Source organism: Camelus ferus, chromosome 12 (genome assembly GCF_009834535.1).
Source record: "Camelus ferus isolate YT-003-E chromosome 12, BCGSAC_Cfer_1.0, whole genome shotgun sequence".
Taxonomy (NCBI): Eukaryota; Metazoa; Chordata; class Mammalia; order Artiodactyla; family Camelidae; genus Camelus; species Camelus ferus.
This window is the reverse complement of record NC_045707.1, coordinates 41,394,118-41,412,291: the sequence shown is the minus strand read 5'-3', so window position 1 is coordinate 41,412,291 and position 18,174 is coordinate 41,394,118. Positions and strand designations below refer to the sequence as shown.

At 40.0% G+C, this 18,174-nt stretch overlaps 1 protein-coding gene and 1 long non-coding RNA gene across 3 annotated transcripts in view; one reads left to right on the top strand and one right to left on the bottom strand.

Annotated features, from left to right (window-relative positions):
- Nucleotides 1-11,005: 11,005 nt before the first annotated feature.
- On the bottom strand, nt 11,006-12,469 carry LOC116667707. Its single transcript, XR_004324701.1, has 3 exons — nt 12,421-12,469; nt 11,494-11,633; nt 11,006-11,108 (listed from the first exon to the last, which is right to left on the bottom strand). It is a non-coding gene; the product is annotated as an uncharacterized LOC116667707 (long non-coding RNA).
- A 70-nt stretch (nt 12,470-12,539) lies between these two features.
- The window catches only part of UTP20 (UTP20 small subunit processome component), an 85,969-nt gene continuing 80,334 nt past the window's right edge, over nt 12,540-18,174 (top strand). For both annotated transcript variants that reach the window (XM_032493532.1, XM_014560384.2), the window contains exons 1-5: nt 12,540-12,729; nt 13,661-13,741; nt 16,900-16,966; nt 17,080-17,212; nt 17,882-18,070. In XM_032493532.1, the coding sequence (XP_032349423.1) occupies nt 12,685-12,729; nt 13,661-13,741; nt 16,900-16,966; nt 17,080-17,212; nt 17,882-18,070 (515 nt within the window). In that variant the 5' untranslated portion in view covers nt 12,540-12,684. The remainder of the gene's footprint in view (nt 12,730-13,660; nt 13,742-16,899; nt 16,967-17,079; nt 17,213-17,881; nt 18,071-18,174) is intronic.

Sequence of the window (18,174 nt, the reverse complement as noted above, 5' to 3'; positions counted from 1 at the left end):
TCATGGAGAAAAAAAGGTGACAATGAATATCTATATGTTCATGTATAACTGAAAAATTGTTCTCTACACTGGAATTAGATACAACATTGTAAAATGATTACAAGTCAATAAAAAATGTTAAAAAAAAAAAACCAAAACAGAAATAGACTCATAGACATAGAATACAAACTTGTGGTTGCCAAGGGGGCAGAGGGTGGGAAGGGATAGACTGGGATTTCAAAATTGTAGAATAGATAAACAAGATCATACTGTATAGCCCAGGAAAATATATATAAGATCTTATGGTAGCTCACGGAGAAAAAACGTGACAATGAATATATATATATGTTCATGTATAACTGAAAAATTGTGCTCTACACTGGAATTTGATACAACATTGTAAAATGATTATAAATCAATAAAAAATGTTTAAAAAATAAAATAAAATAAAAACTTCATCATTATACAAAAAAACAAAAAAGACATGTGATACCTTCCCTTGAATCTGATTAAGCTTCTTACTGCTTCAATCAATGCAGTATGGTGGAAACGAAGCTATGGGACTTCTAAGGTTAGCTCACAAATGGCCCTGAAGATTCTATTTTGCTTGCTGAGAATGCCAGGAGCCACCATACAAGAAGTCTGACTACTCCAGGCTCCCATGCTGTGTGGAAGCACAAGCTACATGGAGAGGTTTGAAGCTGGAGGCAGGAGGTTCAGAGAATGCTATGAGACAACAGAAGCAGAAAGGCAGAAGGAGATGAGATGACAGAAGCAGAGGGTAGAGTGAAGCAGACCACGAGCCAAGGAACCCTGGAAGCCTCATGAAATTGGAAAAGGCAGGGACAGAGATTGTCCCTAGAGCCTCCAGAGAGAATGCAGTCTGGCTGCCCCATTTCAGACTTCTGACCTCCAGGATGGAACTGCTCTCCCACACTGCTTTAGGGTACTGAGTCTGTGGTAACGTGTTGTAGCAACAGCAAACAAATACAGTGCCTGACTCTGAGGACACCCTCAACAAATGGTTGTTAGTAAATAAACAGATGAACCAGGCTACAAGCATCTCTTCTTATAGGAAAACATGGAATTATAAATCCAGCATAATTTAAAAAGATTAGTTTACCCTCTGACATCTAAATATCACAAGTTAACGATAAATTCACTTCCTCTAAACTCCTAAACCCAGACTAAATGCAGGCAGGAATAAGCCAAATAGAAAAATGCTGTGTTTTAAGAAATAATGATAGCCAAAATTTATTGAACACTTACTATGTGCTTTATTTACCTTCTCTTATTTAATCCTCATGACAACCCTATTAGGTAAGCACTACTACCATTATCCAGAGAGGGGTTAAATAATTGGTCCAAAGTCTCATAGCTCATGAGTGACAAGGCCAGGATTAGAATCCAGGCTGGCTGACTCCAAAGTTCAAGCATGTAGCCACTGCTGTGCACTGCCTTGGCGTGGGAAGGGAACAGCACAAGATGATGGAAAGCCTGCTGTACTAGGTGTGACCAGGTAAGGGTTCAGATCTGTCTCTGCATGGCCCTAGAAAGTTCCCTAACTTTGGGGTCTGGTTTCTTCTAAAAAACATGGAGGCTGAGTCAGATGACCCTTAAAGTCTCTTTCAGAACAGGGTTCTCTACCTATTTCCAGGTTAAAGGAAAAATCACATACGCTAAATGAGTGAAATAAGGACAGGGGAGCATCATCTCCTGCACTGAAAGAATTTGCTACCTTGGATGAGCAACTGGCTAAGTTCCAGGGTCCATTTGTTTATCTTATCTCTTTACCACCATTGTTTTATAAATGTAACAAGGATGAGTGCTGTGGACTGATTGCAAAAATGGTTCTAATGCTCCACTCCTCCCTGCAGCTATGCCCTTTGCAATGGGAATCTGCAGCTTTTCCCATCAAGAGATGCAGACTTTCTCCCCACCCACTGAATATGAGCTGTTCCTGTGACTTGCTTTCCCCAACAGAGTAAGATCAAAGTGGTGGTATGACCGTTCTGAACCTAGGTCTTGCATCCTTCCAGGCCAGGCCCCTACCTGGCCGTGAGAAAAGCCCAAGCTAGCCGGCTGGATGATGAGAGATCACATGAAGCCATGTTGCCGAGTCATCCAAGTCAAAGCCCTGCTAGATTAGCCAGCCCCCAACCAGCTGGTCAGCAGACCACAAATGCTAATGAGCCCAGCCAAGATCAGCCAAGACCAACCCAGAACATCAGAAACACCGAGCCAACCATAAACTTGTTGCATGCCACTACAGTTTTGTTTTTTTTTTTTAATGCAGCTTTACTGTGGCAATAAGATAACTGATACAGTTCACTTTCTGGCAAAGGAGAAAGTCTGGTTAATTATGCATTAATTATGGTTAATTATGTATTAATCAGAACAATTAATCAGGAAAATTAATCTAGGTTGCAAGTGACAGAAATCTGACTCAGATTTGCTTAAACACACAAGGGAATTTATTGGTTTACGTTATCAAAAAATCCAAGGGTAGACACAGCTGGGTCTAGATGCCCCAAATTTGTCATTAGGGATTTGATTTTCTTCTTCTTTGTTTCTACTTTTGTCTGTCTTAGCTTCATTTTCATGCAAATATTCCCTCAGAGGTTGGGCTGGCCACCAGCAGCCTCCAGCTTATCCTCTATTAAATTAGTTGTTAAGTAGAAAGAGGGTTCCTATTTTCTATTAGCTCAGGTAAAAGTCCTAGGAACAACTTTCACTGGACTCACCAGGATCACACACCTATCCCTGAACCAACCACTTAGTTTTTTCAGGGAGATACACTGGGCCTGGGTCTGGATCATGCATCCAGCTCTGGAGATAGGAGATGGGTTGGCATTAAAACCACACGGACTAAGAATAAGAGGGGATTTCCTAAAGGAAAATTAAAGTAGTACTGTCAAAGAATAGATGAATACTATGTGTGTCCTCTATACTCCTCCACATTACTGGTGAATTGAAGAAAGAGTGATGCGATGACTTCTCAGCACCGATTTTTCTGCAGAAGAGGAGGCAGTTCACTCCTACCTGTAAAAACTTTTCAACATTGATACCAAAGTAGCTCTTGTTATGCACAATGCTTTTTCCACCTCACCCAGATGAATGGTCTAAAAATCAAATTTTGATCACATCTGTCTGTTATACAGGTAGATAATGAAACCAAGGGGCCATACACATCAAAGGAAGGGCTTATTACAGTCACTGGAACTATGAGGTATCTGAACTTGATCTCAAAGACTCCTGAAGCGTGCCCATGGGCCATCTCAGTCATGAAACTGCTCCCAAGCCCTAACTGGAGAGGTAGCTTAGTGCAGTGGCCAAAAGCATAGATTTGGTCTACGTATGTTTGGGTTCCAATTCTGACTGCTTTATGAAACTATTTGACTCCAGGCAAATTACTCAGTCTCCTGGAACTCAGTTTTCCCATCAGTAAATGGTGATAATAGAATTTACCTTGGAGGAAGAGTAAACGAGTCATTATACGCCAAGCACCTGGAACAGTATCTGGTATGTAGTAAGAGCTATAAAGTGTCAGTTATTAATCATTTGCGAGGATGCATGTGGCAAGTCCTTCGAACCTGGAGTAAGAAAGTCTGGCACCATCAATCAAAGATGCGTAATCTCAGCGGAGTCACTTATTGTCTCTGGGATTATTTTACGTCGTCCATAATGTGACAGAAATTATCTCTATCCTGTTCACCTCACAGGGCTGCCAAAAGGATCAGAGGAGATGATGGATGCTAAATTCTTTAAAAACCTCCTTTAAAAATCAAAAGCCTTTATAAATCAAAGGCCTTCTTAATACTAATTATCTCCATCTAGAACCAGATTGTGTGCATTCAAAGCAGTTTTTCACCCCACACTATTTTGCACAAAGAATCATTAGGAAAAAAAAATCTGCTGACAAAATAATAGATACTCCAACCAAACCCAGTTCAAATGTCATTAGGATTGTTCTGTGATTTGAAATATCCTCCACTACCTTCTGTACCTAGCACAAAGCAAGGTTAAGATAATGGAAAGGGTATTAGATGGGGGATCAGGATACCTGGATTCTAGTTTCCAATTCTGCCGTTAATTTCCTGTGTCTCCGCAAGGGAGTCATTTCATTTCTCTGGGTTTCCCTAGTCTGTAAAATGAGGAATGCTTATAATGCTGTGACTGCACAGCTCTTGTGACAGAGGTGTTCCTAGGCATTGTGTTGTGGTCATTCTTGGAGGAGTATTACTCATCACTTAGGTTAAATTCCCACTGAATCTTTGGAAAATACATCTGCCCAGACAGCATCTGATTATAAGTACAGTATTTACTTAAGAGAATATATCCAAAAGTATATGTTGAAACCACCGTCTTTGTCTATAAAATTCCCCATGAACATAAGCACAGATGAGCTCCAGAAGGGGATAGTAATCGTCCTTTCTCTGGTCTTAAAGGCATCTGATGATGTTTTCTGCCATGGCTTCTCCTCCACTGTCCTTGCCTTGGGACCCTGGCAGCTGTTTACAACAGGTTGTTTCAGCAACTTCCTAGCATGGTCTATAAGGCCCTAGGTGATTTTGCTCCCCAGGCCTCTGACCTCCTCTCCTACTCACTGTGTTCCAGACATGCTGGACTCCTGACTATTCCTAGACCAGACCTGAGCCTCAGGGCTCAGAACAGCACTTGCACTTGTCATGGCTCCCTCTGTCCCTTCCTGCCTCCCTCCCCTTCCTTCAGGTTTCTTCTTCCCTGATTACCTTATATAACATAGCAAACCTTCCCCACTTTGCTCTGGTGATCCCTGAAATAGGTATCAGCTAAGCTGCAATAACAAAGAGATCTAATATCGAAGTGGCTTATGTGAGGTAGAAGTTTATTTCCCTCTCATGTAACAGTCAAGAATTGAGTAGTTTCAAGTTGGGGGCTCTGCCATGTTCCATGCTTGGCCTCGAAGGATGCTATAGTCAATACCACCTCCCAGCTAGTTGGAAGGAGAAAGAAAGGGTCCCAGACAAGTCGCTTTATCCTTCCGCAAATTATTTGAAAGTTAAACAAAACACTTCCCTCATATCCCACTGGCCTAAACTTGGTCACACAACACTCTACCCCCAATGCAACATGGAGGGGGTGAGGGGATAATGTAGTCTCTAATGCATGGCCATGTTTCCAGCTAAAAGCTGAGATACGGTTTTTTTTTTTTTCCTAAAAGATGAAAGGGAGAATGAATTCTGTGGAATAATTAAAAGTTTCTGCTGTATTATCTATCCATTGGCTATAGTTACTTCATAGCACTTACTGCCATCTGATAGTCTACTATAGATTTACATATTTATTTTTTGTTTCCCCACACTAGAATATGAGCCCCACGAAGGCAGAGAATTCATTTGGTTACTGCTGTATGTTAAGCCCCTAGATCAGTGCCTGACACATAGTAGGCACTCAATAAAAATTCACTGAGTATGTAAATAACTTTTTTTTTTTCCTAGCTGGTGTACGGAGTCACTCACTTCTCTTTCTGATTCACTTTGAATCCCCCAGAGCCAAATTTTCTTGGTGTCTAGTTTTAATGAGATTTGAGTCCTACTTCCTCTTGGAAGGATTCCCAGGATTCCAGAGCAGGGTGTTGTCTTTCTAGATCTCATTTCTGGCAGCCATGATGTTCTCCAAAGAACTTTGGGTTTACATGGAGAAGGAGTTAGGAGGAGACACAATGTTCAAAAATTAATAGGCTTTCTTTTTGGAGCAGTTTTAAGTTTATAGGAAAATTGAACAGAAAGTATAGAGAATCCCTGTATACCCACTTTCCCTTCTCATACAATTTCCCCATTATTAACATCTTCCATTACTGTAGCATATTTGTTACAATGGATGGACCAATATTGATACAATATTATTAACTATAAGTTAAAGTAGGGTTTACTCCTTGTATTGTATTGTTCTATAAGTATTGAGAAATGCATAAAGTCACATGTCTACTATTAGAGTATCCTACAGAATAGTTTCACTGCTCTAAAAGTCCCCTGAGCATCAGCCATTTGTCCCCTCCTCCCAGCCCTTGGCAACCACTGATGTTTTTATCATCTCTATAGTTTTGCCTTTTCCAGAATATTATAGACTTGGAGTCATACAGCATGTAGGTTTTTCAGATGAACTTCTTTCACCTAGCAATATGCATTTAAGCTTCTTTCATGTTTTTTTTAAGCCTGATAGCTCATTTCATTTTATCAATGAACAACATACTATTGCATGAATATACCATATCTATTTATCCATTCACCTATTGAAGGACATCTTGATTGCTTCCAAGTTTTGGCAATTATGAATAAAGCTCTTGTAAACATCCATGTGCAGGTTTTCGTGTGGATGTAAGTCTTCCATTCATTTAGATAAATACCTACGAGAGTGACTGCTGGATCATATGATAAACCTATGTTTAGCTTTAGAAGAAATAGGTAACTGTCTTCCAAAGCAGCTGTCCTATTTTGAATTCTCACCAGCAGGGAATGAGAGTTCCTGTTGCTCCATATCCTCTCCGGCATTTGGTGCTGTCAGTATTTTAGAAGCTAGTCATTCTAACAGGTATGTAGTGGTATCTTAATGTTATTTTAATTTGTAATTCTCTAATGACATATGATGTTGTGCATCTTTCATATGCTTATTTGCCATCTACATATCTTCTTGGTGAGGTGTCTGTTGAGATCTTTTGCCCATTTTTAACTGAGTTGTTTTTTTTTTTATTGTTCAATTTTAAGAGTTCTTTGCAGATTTTGGATACATGTCTTTTCTCAGATATGTGTTCTGCAAATATTTTTCCCAGTCTGTGGCTTGTCTTTCCATTCTCTTAAGATGCATTTTTAAGTGTATCTTTAAAGGTATTCTATCACCCAGATCAAAGAGTGGTATATAAGAAACTGAGAAGCATCCCCTTCTATGCCTCCCCTACTAATGTTGAAAACATACAACTGTATATATGCAAGAAGTTTGGGGAACAACTCTAATAATTACTTGACTTCACATAATGCAACATTCGAAACATGTATGTGTACATTACTTCTTTCAGTGCAGGGTTAATTTTACAAAGTCACACAGCTGAGTGAACCTCCCAGAATTAGAACCCTGGTTTTATGACTCCTGGTCTGATATTCTTTCCAATCCATCACACTGACTCCTATTATCAAGATTTTGCCTATGATTTTTTTTTTTTGACTCCTACTCACCATATAAATATTTGTGTTCTGAGGAAGGCTTAAGTTTCCAGTCTTGTTTATCAGCAATACAAAAATTTTAAATTTGCTGTGTAAGAATTGTTTAGGTTGCAAGTGACAGAACCCAAATGAAGCTGGCTTAAGTGTATAAAAGGGGAATTAATGAACTAAGGAAACGAAAAAGTCCAAGGACTGGGTGGATCCCGTGGCTCAATAAGCTCATCTTAATCTCAGTCTCTCTCCCTCTCTCCCCACCGCCCCCCTCCCTCAGATCTATTTTCCTTTGCATAGAGCTTATTCAAAGGCAGACCTCTCCATGAAGTGATGCAATGGCCACCAACAGCTTCAGGCCCCTATCATCTTACAAAGTCCAAGAAAAAGAAGTACCTCTTTCCCTACAGCCCTAACACAACCGTCACATAGGGCTTTTGCCCCATCTTGGAACACACGCCCACCTCAGAACCAGTTAGTTGACTAAAGAAATACAGCCTAAGACACAAGCCCTCCTAGGTGTCTAACTTGAACCTCAGATACTGAGAATGAGGGAAGACTAATTCGTCAAAGAAAAATTAGGATGCTGTTTCCAGGGGAAGAGAGAACACACACTGTTAAGAAATCCACAAATGTCTACCGCAGCATCCAAGTATTCATTTCTCTAAATCTGTTCCTCCTAACTCATACTCTTAAGACGTAAGACAGTTAAAAAAAACACTGTACTCGAAACTAGAAAACCCAAATTCAAATTTGTCCACCACTTAGCAATTCTCTGAGCTTCAGATCACGCATCTTTAAAGTGAGGATAATACAGCCTCCCTTGCAGATGTGGATAGGTGAATAAAATAATGATATAGCAAATACTTATATAAAGACTTAACAGTAATAATAGTGAGCACTTTCTAGAGCATGTGGGATGTGCCACGCAATGTTCTAAGTGCATTAACCCACATTAAGTTAGTGATTCCCAAACTTGAACCTGCAGCAGAATCACCTGGAAGGCTTGTGAAAGCACAGGTTACTGTGCCCCATACCCAGAGTTTCTGATTTGACAGGTTTGGGGTGAAGCCTGGGAATCCATCAGTTCCCACAGGGTGCTGATGCTGCTGACTGGGGACCACATGTCAAGAACCAAAGTATTAGGTCACTGACTTCTCAGAAGAACCCATGAGGGGCACTAGGATTACCTCAATTTGGGGGTGAGTAAAATGGTTCATCCAGCAGTGGCAAAGCAAGGGGGTGAGCCTGGGAGGCCTGGCAGCAGAGCCCAAGCTCTCCTTTCCCTCAAAGAAGCAACTCAGATGTGACAAGACAAAAACCAACTAGGATGCAAAGACATAGCCACGGGGAGGGTGGGAAAATGAAAAAGGGGAGATAAATCCAAACTGGGAGGCCCCTCATCCTTCCTAAAGAAGATGTCAACAGTCTAGTTAAGGACAGAGATTAAGAGTAGAAATCATGAAAATGGGTATGTAAAAATGCATAAGGGTTTAAATTGTCCCCAAAAAGCAAGTGAATTTGGGTTATCCTCCGACATCTCTTAAAAGAAAGTAAGACATTTAAAGTTCATGACAGAAATGCCAATGGTGAGTGAAAGGGGGGACGGAAAACAAGCTGAACACTGAAGGCAATGGTGTGTGTACATGTGTGTGTACACATGTGTGTTTCAAGGGGTGGGGAAGGGTGTTCCAAATACTTCACATTTCTTTTTTGGGGGGGAGGGTTAGGTTGGTTGGTTTGTTCATTTCAACAGAGGCACTGGGCCAAATATTTTAACATGGACTGAAAAACTGCACCGACTGCTCTGTAAAAAGTTGAGTCACTCACTGTATTAAATAATTTTAAAAAGGCAGCAGCAACAATGATCTTCTGTCTGCAAGAGGCATGTTTAAAACCAGAGACAACAGCAGCCTTTCACTTGAGCAGATGCTGCAAACCGAAATGCCTATGGGGGCCAGATGGGTACCTCATGCCTGGACCAGTGTGTGGGTCAGGGGTAGGACTACAGGGAGTGATCGCTGCTTTTCCCAGTGTGGGCCCAGTGTTGCAGTTTTTTTAAAATTTTCCCAGAGAAGCTGGAAATCTGGATTTTCATCTGAAATCTCCAGATTTTTACATATTAAAATATTTCAGGAATATTGTTTGGTAAACAAAGTGCATTTGTGTGCTATACTGGGCTTGTGAGGCCCACTGATTTGCAATTTCTGGTCTAATGTCTTTGAGGCCTGAGGTTTAAATAGGGAAAGGGGAATAGAAGCCCAGTGGTCCCAGTTCTGAAAATTCATCACATGGTGAAAAAGGAACAATCGTAATAGTAATTACTGTTTATATAGGCATGGATAGGCTACAAGAGACTTTGATCTACTTTATGTCAAGGGATCTCCGTACCCAACAGTAAGTGAAAAGGCAGGCTTGGTTATTTAAACCTATTTAAAGGTGAGGAAACTGAGGCTCAGAGATTAAATCACTAGTCCCATTATCAGCTAGGGCACGGAAAATCCTGGAATTGGGATCCCAGTGTTCTGAATCCAAACACCATGCTCTTGCTGCCTCCCGATGTACACACAACAGTGAACAGTACATGGTTCTCACAAGAAGGGAATGATCTTTGGATCAGCTTCCCTTACTATCATAATTAAGAGCTACTGAAATAGCCTCCTTGGCCACTCCCTCTTCTTTTCCCAACTATCGGTTTGAGATCTCACTTCCTTGGTCCCTTGTTCCATGTCAGGATCATTTTTGGTTTGATATATTGTATCCTTCGAGCCCCACCAGGCAGATTCATCCCCTTCCTGACCATTAAGTACAATAACTTGTTAATCTTTCAACATCCTTGGATTACTGTTGTCTTCACGTTATAGTGGGGACTAGCCTCTGAGTTTCACCCTGTCTCTTATGTTTCCCTTTTCATCCGCCTAAGGATACTAAGGATGATACCAATGCCCAGTGGTAACTTGACAGAGTATGGCTTAGTTAATAACTAGAAATAACGAAATTTGTACTCAATCATTTTGAGCTTTTAAATGTACTGCTCCCTTCCTTTTATGTTGTTCCCTCTACCTAGATAACATCATTCGTGTCTGTGCTCCTCCCTTGCCTGGTTTTCGTCTATCCATCTTTCAGATCTCAGCTTCAGTGTCACCTCTACCCAGAATCCTTCTTGGATTCCACTTCTGTGTCTAGGCTAGGTAAACTCCTCATGTGCTCTAATAGTTCCCTGGGCTTGAAATCACAGTGTTCTAGGCATTAAGAAGACAAAGATTAGAAAGCCAAACTTCCAGGAGTTCCCAATCAAGCTTAAGAAGGAAGACATGAAAGAAGTATGTGTCTAAGTGAACTGGCTGGAATGGATGGGGCAGGCAGATCACTGTGGTAAAAGGCAACAGAGGAGAGCATGGGGTATTTAAGGTCTCAGCACAGAGGGCAAAAGCTGGGGGCAAGGAGATTCATAAATAAACAGTGGTGCTTCTCATGGCTGCTTTGGTGGTATTCCACAGAAGCTCAGACACAGTTTTGTGAGAGACTTTCAAAATCAGGTGGCATATCCCCCACCATGACAGGAGTTGTGTTACTCTTGAGCTTGTCAGGGTTAAACAAAGTACTGTGCTTTGTTAATTCAACAAACACTGATAAACAACTCAAGTTAAGGCATGCACTGATGATACAAAGCTGAGAAAGTACATGGTTTCTGCCCTTAAGGAAACTGTCACGTAGCCAGACAGCAGAGGATAAATGGTACAGTAAACATTTATCCCATGCTTTGTGGGCCAATACAATTCCTTGAAACATTGGTATTATTAACACTGCCTTTTAATAGAGCAGGAAGTTGGGACTCAGAAAGGTTAGGTAACTTGTCAAAGGTTGTGCAGTTATGGTACCTGGCACCATTTGAAGCACCTTTCATCCATTAGCTTCTTTACTCTGCACAGCAATCCCCTATGAGGTAAGGACTTTCGTTAACTCTATTTTACATATAAGGAAATAATACTCAGAGATGATAAGTAACTTCCCCAAGGTCACACCAGTAATAAATGGTAGAGCTAGGATTTAAACCAAGGCAATTTGGTTCCAGCATCCATGCTTTTAACCATCATGTTGTAATGATAAATTGTTCGACCACAGTTGTCAATATATAAGGATCATACAATGAGTAACAGTGTAATACATAACACGTCAGTCCTTTGATTTTCATTCTTCTCTCTGCTCCTATTGTCCCACTAACTCCCTTAACGAAAATGCATAACAGAAGGAACAGGACACAATCATCTGGAGGTCATTTTAGCAATAGGCTAGGAGCACTGTTTAGTGTAGGGGCTCTTACCCTCAGGTAACTGCAGACTTCTAACTCTTTGAAATCATATACATATTTTAGTGAGCTTATTTGCATTTTTCTGAAGAGAAGGTCTACAGCTTTCTTAGACTTCCTTAAAGGCTCTGTGACCCAACAAGGAGAAGCACCACCTAAAGAAATAAAACAAACAAACAAAAAACCAATTAGCCTACTGGAAGCCAGCCAAGCATGAGGCAGTTCTGTATTTTATTTTTAAAATATAAAATCCATAAATGCCATGGAGCCATTAAAAATATTTACAACTACCCCGTGATGACCTAGAAAATGTTGATGCTGTAAGACGAATAACAGGAAAGCGTTATAGCTACTTTTCTTCTTCACCGATCCTCTCCTCAATCCACACATATTTCGCTTCCTTTCCTCCACACTATACCTGTGAAGGTCACCAGTGACCATCACCTCGTCAGATTCAGCAGTTAACCTCTCTCTCCTCAGTTTTCAGTATATACACAGATATAACTGTTTGTGCAATTATGTTTAACAACAACACAAAAGAATGGTAGGAAAACACCAAAATGTTAACTGGTTGTGCATGAAATCATAGTTTTCTTCAAAACTCCTTTCCAATTTTAAACGGAAAAACTGGTTAAGATTATCAGACTCTGGAGCTGAGTGACTTCTGCCAGACTGCCACTTACCAGCTGCACATCCTTGCTTTCCTCCTATGCCCAAGGGACTTAAAAATACGTACCTCATTTATATTCATGCAACGTTCACAACGCGCTTTACTGTGAAATTATGAATCTAAAGAGCTTTGAGTGGTGCACGGTACAAAATGAGGGGTAGTGACTGTTAGCTGTTAATGATGACAGACATGTTTTCTTTTATGATAAAAATACACATTTTTCTTATAAACCTTTACTTAAGAGAGTTAAAAAAATCTCCACACCCACATACCCAGTCAGACGCTCCGCAACTCCCGCCGGCGCCTAGGGGCGGGCACGCCTGCTCTGTCGCTTCTTCCGCCCACGTGACGCGCGCAGGCTCCTCCCTGTCTCCAACATGGCGGCGCCCAGGGGGCTCTAGCCGCACGTGAGGAAAGGTCTGAGTACGTGGGAATCGGACAGTGCTGGTGTGTGAGCCATTTTCCTTTCCCTACGGTCGGTTGCATCTCCTTCGACCCTTCCCGAGGTCCTCGCGGGCCGCTGTCCCTCTGCAGCCATGAAGACAAAGCCCGTTTCCCACAAGACCGAGAACACGTACCGGGTGAGCAAGGGAACTTGGCCCTGGAACCGTGGGTCCCTGCTGCCTCAGCCGTGAAATAGACTCTGAGCGGGACTTCTGGGGCTACAGTGCTTGGGCCGAGCGTGAGTTACTTGCCTGGAGGCTCTGACAAAAGAGCCTCTCTCTCTCCAGGTGTAGTAAAGTTGGCATGAGGAAAGAAGCCTGAACTGCCGACTTTGCCCATGGTTTGTGGGGTCTGGCCTGCCTGAGACTTCCTTCCAGTCCAGAGTTAAATTCATTATAACAGACTAATCGCTTAGGAATTCTTTCCTGGTCTTATATCCTTGAAAACCGAATTGGGAGGCTGGTTAGTGGGAGGAAATGAGTGATTTCCTGGTTACTGGCTACGACACTACATTCTCTCTTTGCCCCTTGAGGAGTTGTTACTGTACAACCATAGGTTTCTATATGTTTAAAAACGCTGTTGTTGCGACTACTTAGCCCTATCCCTGTGCTTGTAGCAGGATATGAAACCTAGCAGTAGACCTAGCGAGCTTTCACCTAGGTCCATCCGCCACAGTCTAGCATGCAAATTTTATTTGAAATGATACAACTGGAAGAACTTTTGCAGATAGATCCGTAGAAATATTTCATTATCTTCGTATAGTAGTACTGTTGAAGACTGTCTTTCAGTCTGTTTTTAAAGTTATCTTTTGTAATTTGTCAGTGACATCTACTTCTAGTTTCAAAACTCAGTTATACATTTTATGACTGATTGAAAATACAAGTTTGAAATTGCAAGCGAAGCATACCATTATTTCTACTGATAGAACATGCGGAGGCGTAATGAAGCTTTAAACTGCTTTCACAAGGAGATTGTCCACATGGGATTATTATACAGCTCTCAAACAGATATTCAAGATCTGATAAGTGTTAAATGATGATGTATTTTAAATATATTCCTCTCCTGCAGTTTCTTACATTTGCTGAACGGCTGGGAAATGTGAATATCGATATTATTCACCGGATTGATAGAACTGCAAGCTATGACGAGGTAAGAGAATGTTAAATTAGCCGATCTTCAAGTATTCATAGTTGGTTCTTTAGTCTTAGAAGTGAATTGTTAAAAAAAAAAAAATTGAATTGTTTTTCAAACCATTCTTATATGAACATGAAATGCATTAGACCTGTGCTGTCTAATGTAGTAGCCACACAGGACAAACTAGATTTAAATTAAAGTAAATTAATAATTCTGATGCTCAGTAGCCGTACGTGGCTAGTTGCTACCACATTGGCCAAATGTAGATACGGACCATGTCCATCACTGCAGAAAGTTCTGTTGGGTGATGTGGTGTTAGAAAATTGAGCTGATTCTCAGGTGGCCTCTGATTCCAGCCCCTCCCTTTCCCATGTGCATTCCAAGCACAGGTGCAGATCCATATTCCTGAAACTACAGTTTTAAAGAGATTTTGAGCAAGTCACTTTCCTGTGGCTTAGTTTCCTCCTTTAAAAAAGAAAAGGGCTAGACCACATAATTTTTTCCAGTTCTAACCACGCTGTAACTCAGTCACACCTCTGCTCAGAAATCTTGCTTTTTGCTACATCAAGTCATATTTTTCTGTCAGCTTTTAAAGGTCCTGTGTAACATCCCTTTAACTTAGGGGTTCAACTTGTTTTTACTGTTTTTCACTTGACTCTAGTCAGACTCTGCTCACTGTCTCTTTGAATGTCTGTCTCCTATGTGTGACTTCAGTGCATTAAATGATATTATCTAGGTAAGCTTTGGGAACTCACAGTGAAGGGAGCCTAATTCTTTGGGGGTATAAGGTGGGATGTCAGAAAAGGTATAGACAAGGTGATACCTGAACTGAGTCTTATCTGTATTGGTTTTAGCATGAGAAAGGACAGGAAAGGCTGTTTCATGCTGAGGGAGAAGCCGGTATAAAGGAATGGAGACTAAAGAGTGCCTGTCACATTCAAGAAACTGCAGAGCATTTCACTGTGCTTATAACTGCATGTAGGATGTTCGTTATTGATGGTGACTGGGGATAGGGGAAGCAGGTAGCTGGTGAGAGAGAAAGCTGAATAGATAATCAAGGATCATAAAGGGCTTCATAAGTCAAGCTAAGAATGGACTGTATCCTGAAACTAGGGGAAGTCATTCTAGGATTGCAAGGTAGAGGAGTGAGTGACATGATCAGGCGTAAGTTTTAGATCTCTCTGGCTTTAGTGTGGAGGAAAGAGCAGAATTAGGGTCAGGGCATCCAGTTTTGAGGATTCGGTAGTCATCCAAGTAAGAAGTGATTATGGTAGTGGCAGTTAAGATGGAGAGAAGGAAAGGATTCCAGAGATATTGAGGCAGAATGGAGAGGACTTACGACCTATTGGATATGCAGGGAGAAAGGAATGGGATTAAGGTTTTTGGTTCCAGCAACTGGGTAGTTGAGGATGTCATTCATCAAGATAGATTTATAGAAAGAGGAGTACAGGTTAGTTTTGTTTGGGGCTTGTTGAGTTTGATATACCTGTGGCCGTCCAAGTGATGGTGCCCAAAAGATCTTTGGATTTATGGATCTGGAGAAATACAGGTGATACGGAGGTAGAATTAGAGATTTAGCATTCAGCGTATGGTTTATAGTTTAAACCACAGGAGAGATTGAAAGTACTAAGGGTTGGAGTGTTGTTAGCAGAGAAGGGATCCTAGGATAGGGTCAGAATGGCCTCAGTCCCATGTCTGTCTGTTGACTGGGGTTGTTGGTCTTGGTTTTCCTTGTGGCCTCCAATTCCCTAATAAGCTAGACAAGGCTTCTTTTCGTGATGGCAGAATCTTTGTAAGACAGTGAAAGCAGATGCTACAGATGCTTCAAGCCTAGCTTTGGACATTTCAGGATTGCTTACATTGCATGTTATTGGTCAGAGCATGTTACTAGGCCAGGCCAGATTCAAGAAGTGAGGACAGCTCTTTGTGGTAGGGGCTGCAAGTCACGTTGCAAAGGGACAGGGACAAAGTCTGTCACAAATGGCTGACATGTGCCAGTCACTATGCTAGGCTAGGAATGCTCTCTACATTAGGTTTTAAACTGTCAGGTATACTTCCCTACTGCCTTAGGAGTCACTGATCAAAATTTAATGGGATTCACTCTCTCCATTCTATCTAACTATTGATTTCATTTCATTTTTATTTTTTTAAAGACTTCCAAAGCACAGTTTTAGGGGTTTATCTTTTTTGAGACTCTAAAAGATTTGGCATGCTGTTTGTATGTTTACATACCTACACATGTATATATATACACGCATGGTAATAACTTACTAGGGTTATCTTTCAAAGTACAGAATAATATATACTGTGTTAAGAAGCTAAACAACGTAGTAAACTTAGAAAAATCTATTATCTTACCCCGTATTGCCAAGGAAACGAATATTGACAATTTGGTGTACATGAGGTCTTCTATACTTTTCTCTCATATAAATATGTGCAAACATTTATAAAGGTCTTTTTTTTTATTTAAAGAAAAACTAGTTCCTACCATACTCTTCACTCTATAACTTGCCTTTCTCTCTTTGAAGGTATATTATCAGCATCCTTCTGATTCAATATAGATATTTCTTTTTAATAGTCACATAATACACCTTATTATGTATAGACCATGAGATATATACCAACCATTTTCTATTTTTGGATATTTAGGCTGTTTTATGTTTTCCTCCCACTACAGTAAAGCTGAATAAACATCTTTATACTTGTGTGTTTGCAAACTTTATTAGAAATAATCTCCAAAAAGGGAATTGCTGGGCTGAAGGACATAACCTGTTTTTAATTTTAATAGAAATGCCAGGTTACTTCTCTACAAGGTTGTAGCAATTCGTATTTCCAAAAGCAGAATGAAAGAACTATAGTAGTCAGCACATTTTTCTTGGCCTAAAATTGTGAAAAAGAGAAAAAAAATTGTTTTGGTGTGACTGTTACATAGGTTTTAGAGAGTAATTTGCTGTAACCAAGTCAACAAAATTTTGTTTTTATAAATCTGCCCGTGTTGTACAGCTGATTGCTTTTTGAAGGGTGTTAATGCCCTTTAAAAAAAAAAAAGCTAAGTTTTTTTTAAACTCTTGGCTATCAGTTTTATCTAATGATATTAGTATATCATTCTTATTTACTTTCATTATAGTTTTTCTTTGAGTTGTTTGATTAATGGATTGCTTTAATCTTGACAGGAAGTTGAAACCTACTTTTTTGAGGGTCTGCTAAAGTGGAGAGAATTGAACCTTACAGAACATTTCGGTATTTTCTATTTTTTTCTGTTTCATTCATTCATCATTTGCACTATACGTGATCAAAACAGCTAAGTAGTGGTGTGATGGGAAAGCAGAACATACTCTCTTTTTCCCACCCAGGGAAATTTTATAAAGAAGTTATTGACAAATGCCAATCATTCAATCAGCTGGTCTATCATCAAAATGAGATCGTTCAGAGTTTGAAGATTCACCTGCAAATCAAGAACAGTTACGCCTATCAACCCCTTTTGGAGTAAGTAGTCTGTTGAGAGAAAGTAGACAACATGTATCTGAATTTTAAGAAAGATTGTGTTTTATAGCTACATATGCTTTAGATCTGATGTTTGTAATTTAGAAACAAGAATTTACCTGTTTTTGTTAGATCAAAATATTAGTACATTAGCATAAAGCAGAATCTTAAGGGTATACTTTTTTGCTTTTTGTTTTATACTTTTCTTTGACACTATGGGAATATTGACCATACTTGTGATGGAATGTACCTTCTTACTTTAGCCGGATTTCTTTGCTGAACTCTTTTTTGTTTGTTGTTTTGTTTTGTTTTTTTGTGGGTTCTTTTAACCTTTTTAAAAAAGAAGTGCAATTAATTTACAATGTTGTATGAGTTTCAGGTGTACAGCAAAGTGATTCAGTTATATATATATGTATACATATTCATTCTTTTTCTTATCTATAGGTTATTATAAGATATTGAATATAGTTCCCTGTGCTATACAGTAGGTCCTTGTTGTTGCTGAACTCTTAAAATGTGAAAAAATTTTATACATCTCCTGAGACTTAGTTTAGGTTTAATTAATCCTGTCATCGTAGGTGGTCTATTATCATTTGGGAAATGGATTTGCAGTATTTGGTTTTTGATCCATGTGTCTCATAATTAGTTACCTCTACTTATTTTTTCATCCAGTTTGGTTGTACAGTTGGCACGAGATCTGCAGATGGACTTCTATCCCCATTTTCAGGATTTTTTTCTGACTATCACCTCAATCCTGGAGACTCAGGACACAGAGTTATTAGAATGGGCTTTTACCTCGCTGTCATATCTTTACAAGTACCTGTGGAGACTGATGGTGAAGGACATGTCCAGTATATACAGGTGACCCCTTTCTCTCTTTCGTATGGGTTTTTCTTTTTCTTTTCTTTTCTTTCTTTTTTTTTGTTTGCTTTTTTGCTTTAAAATTTTATTTTGTATATGATTCA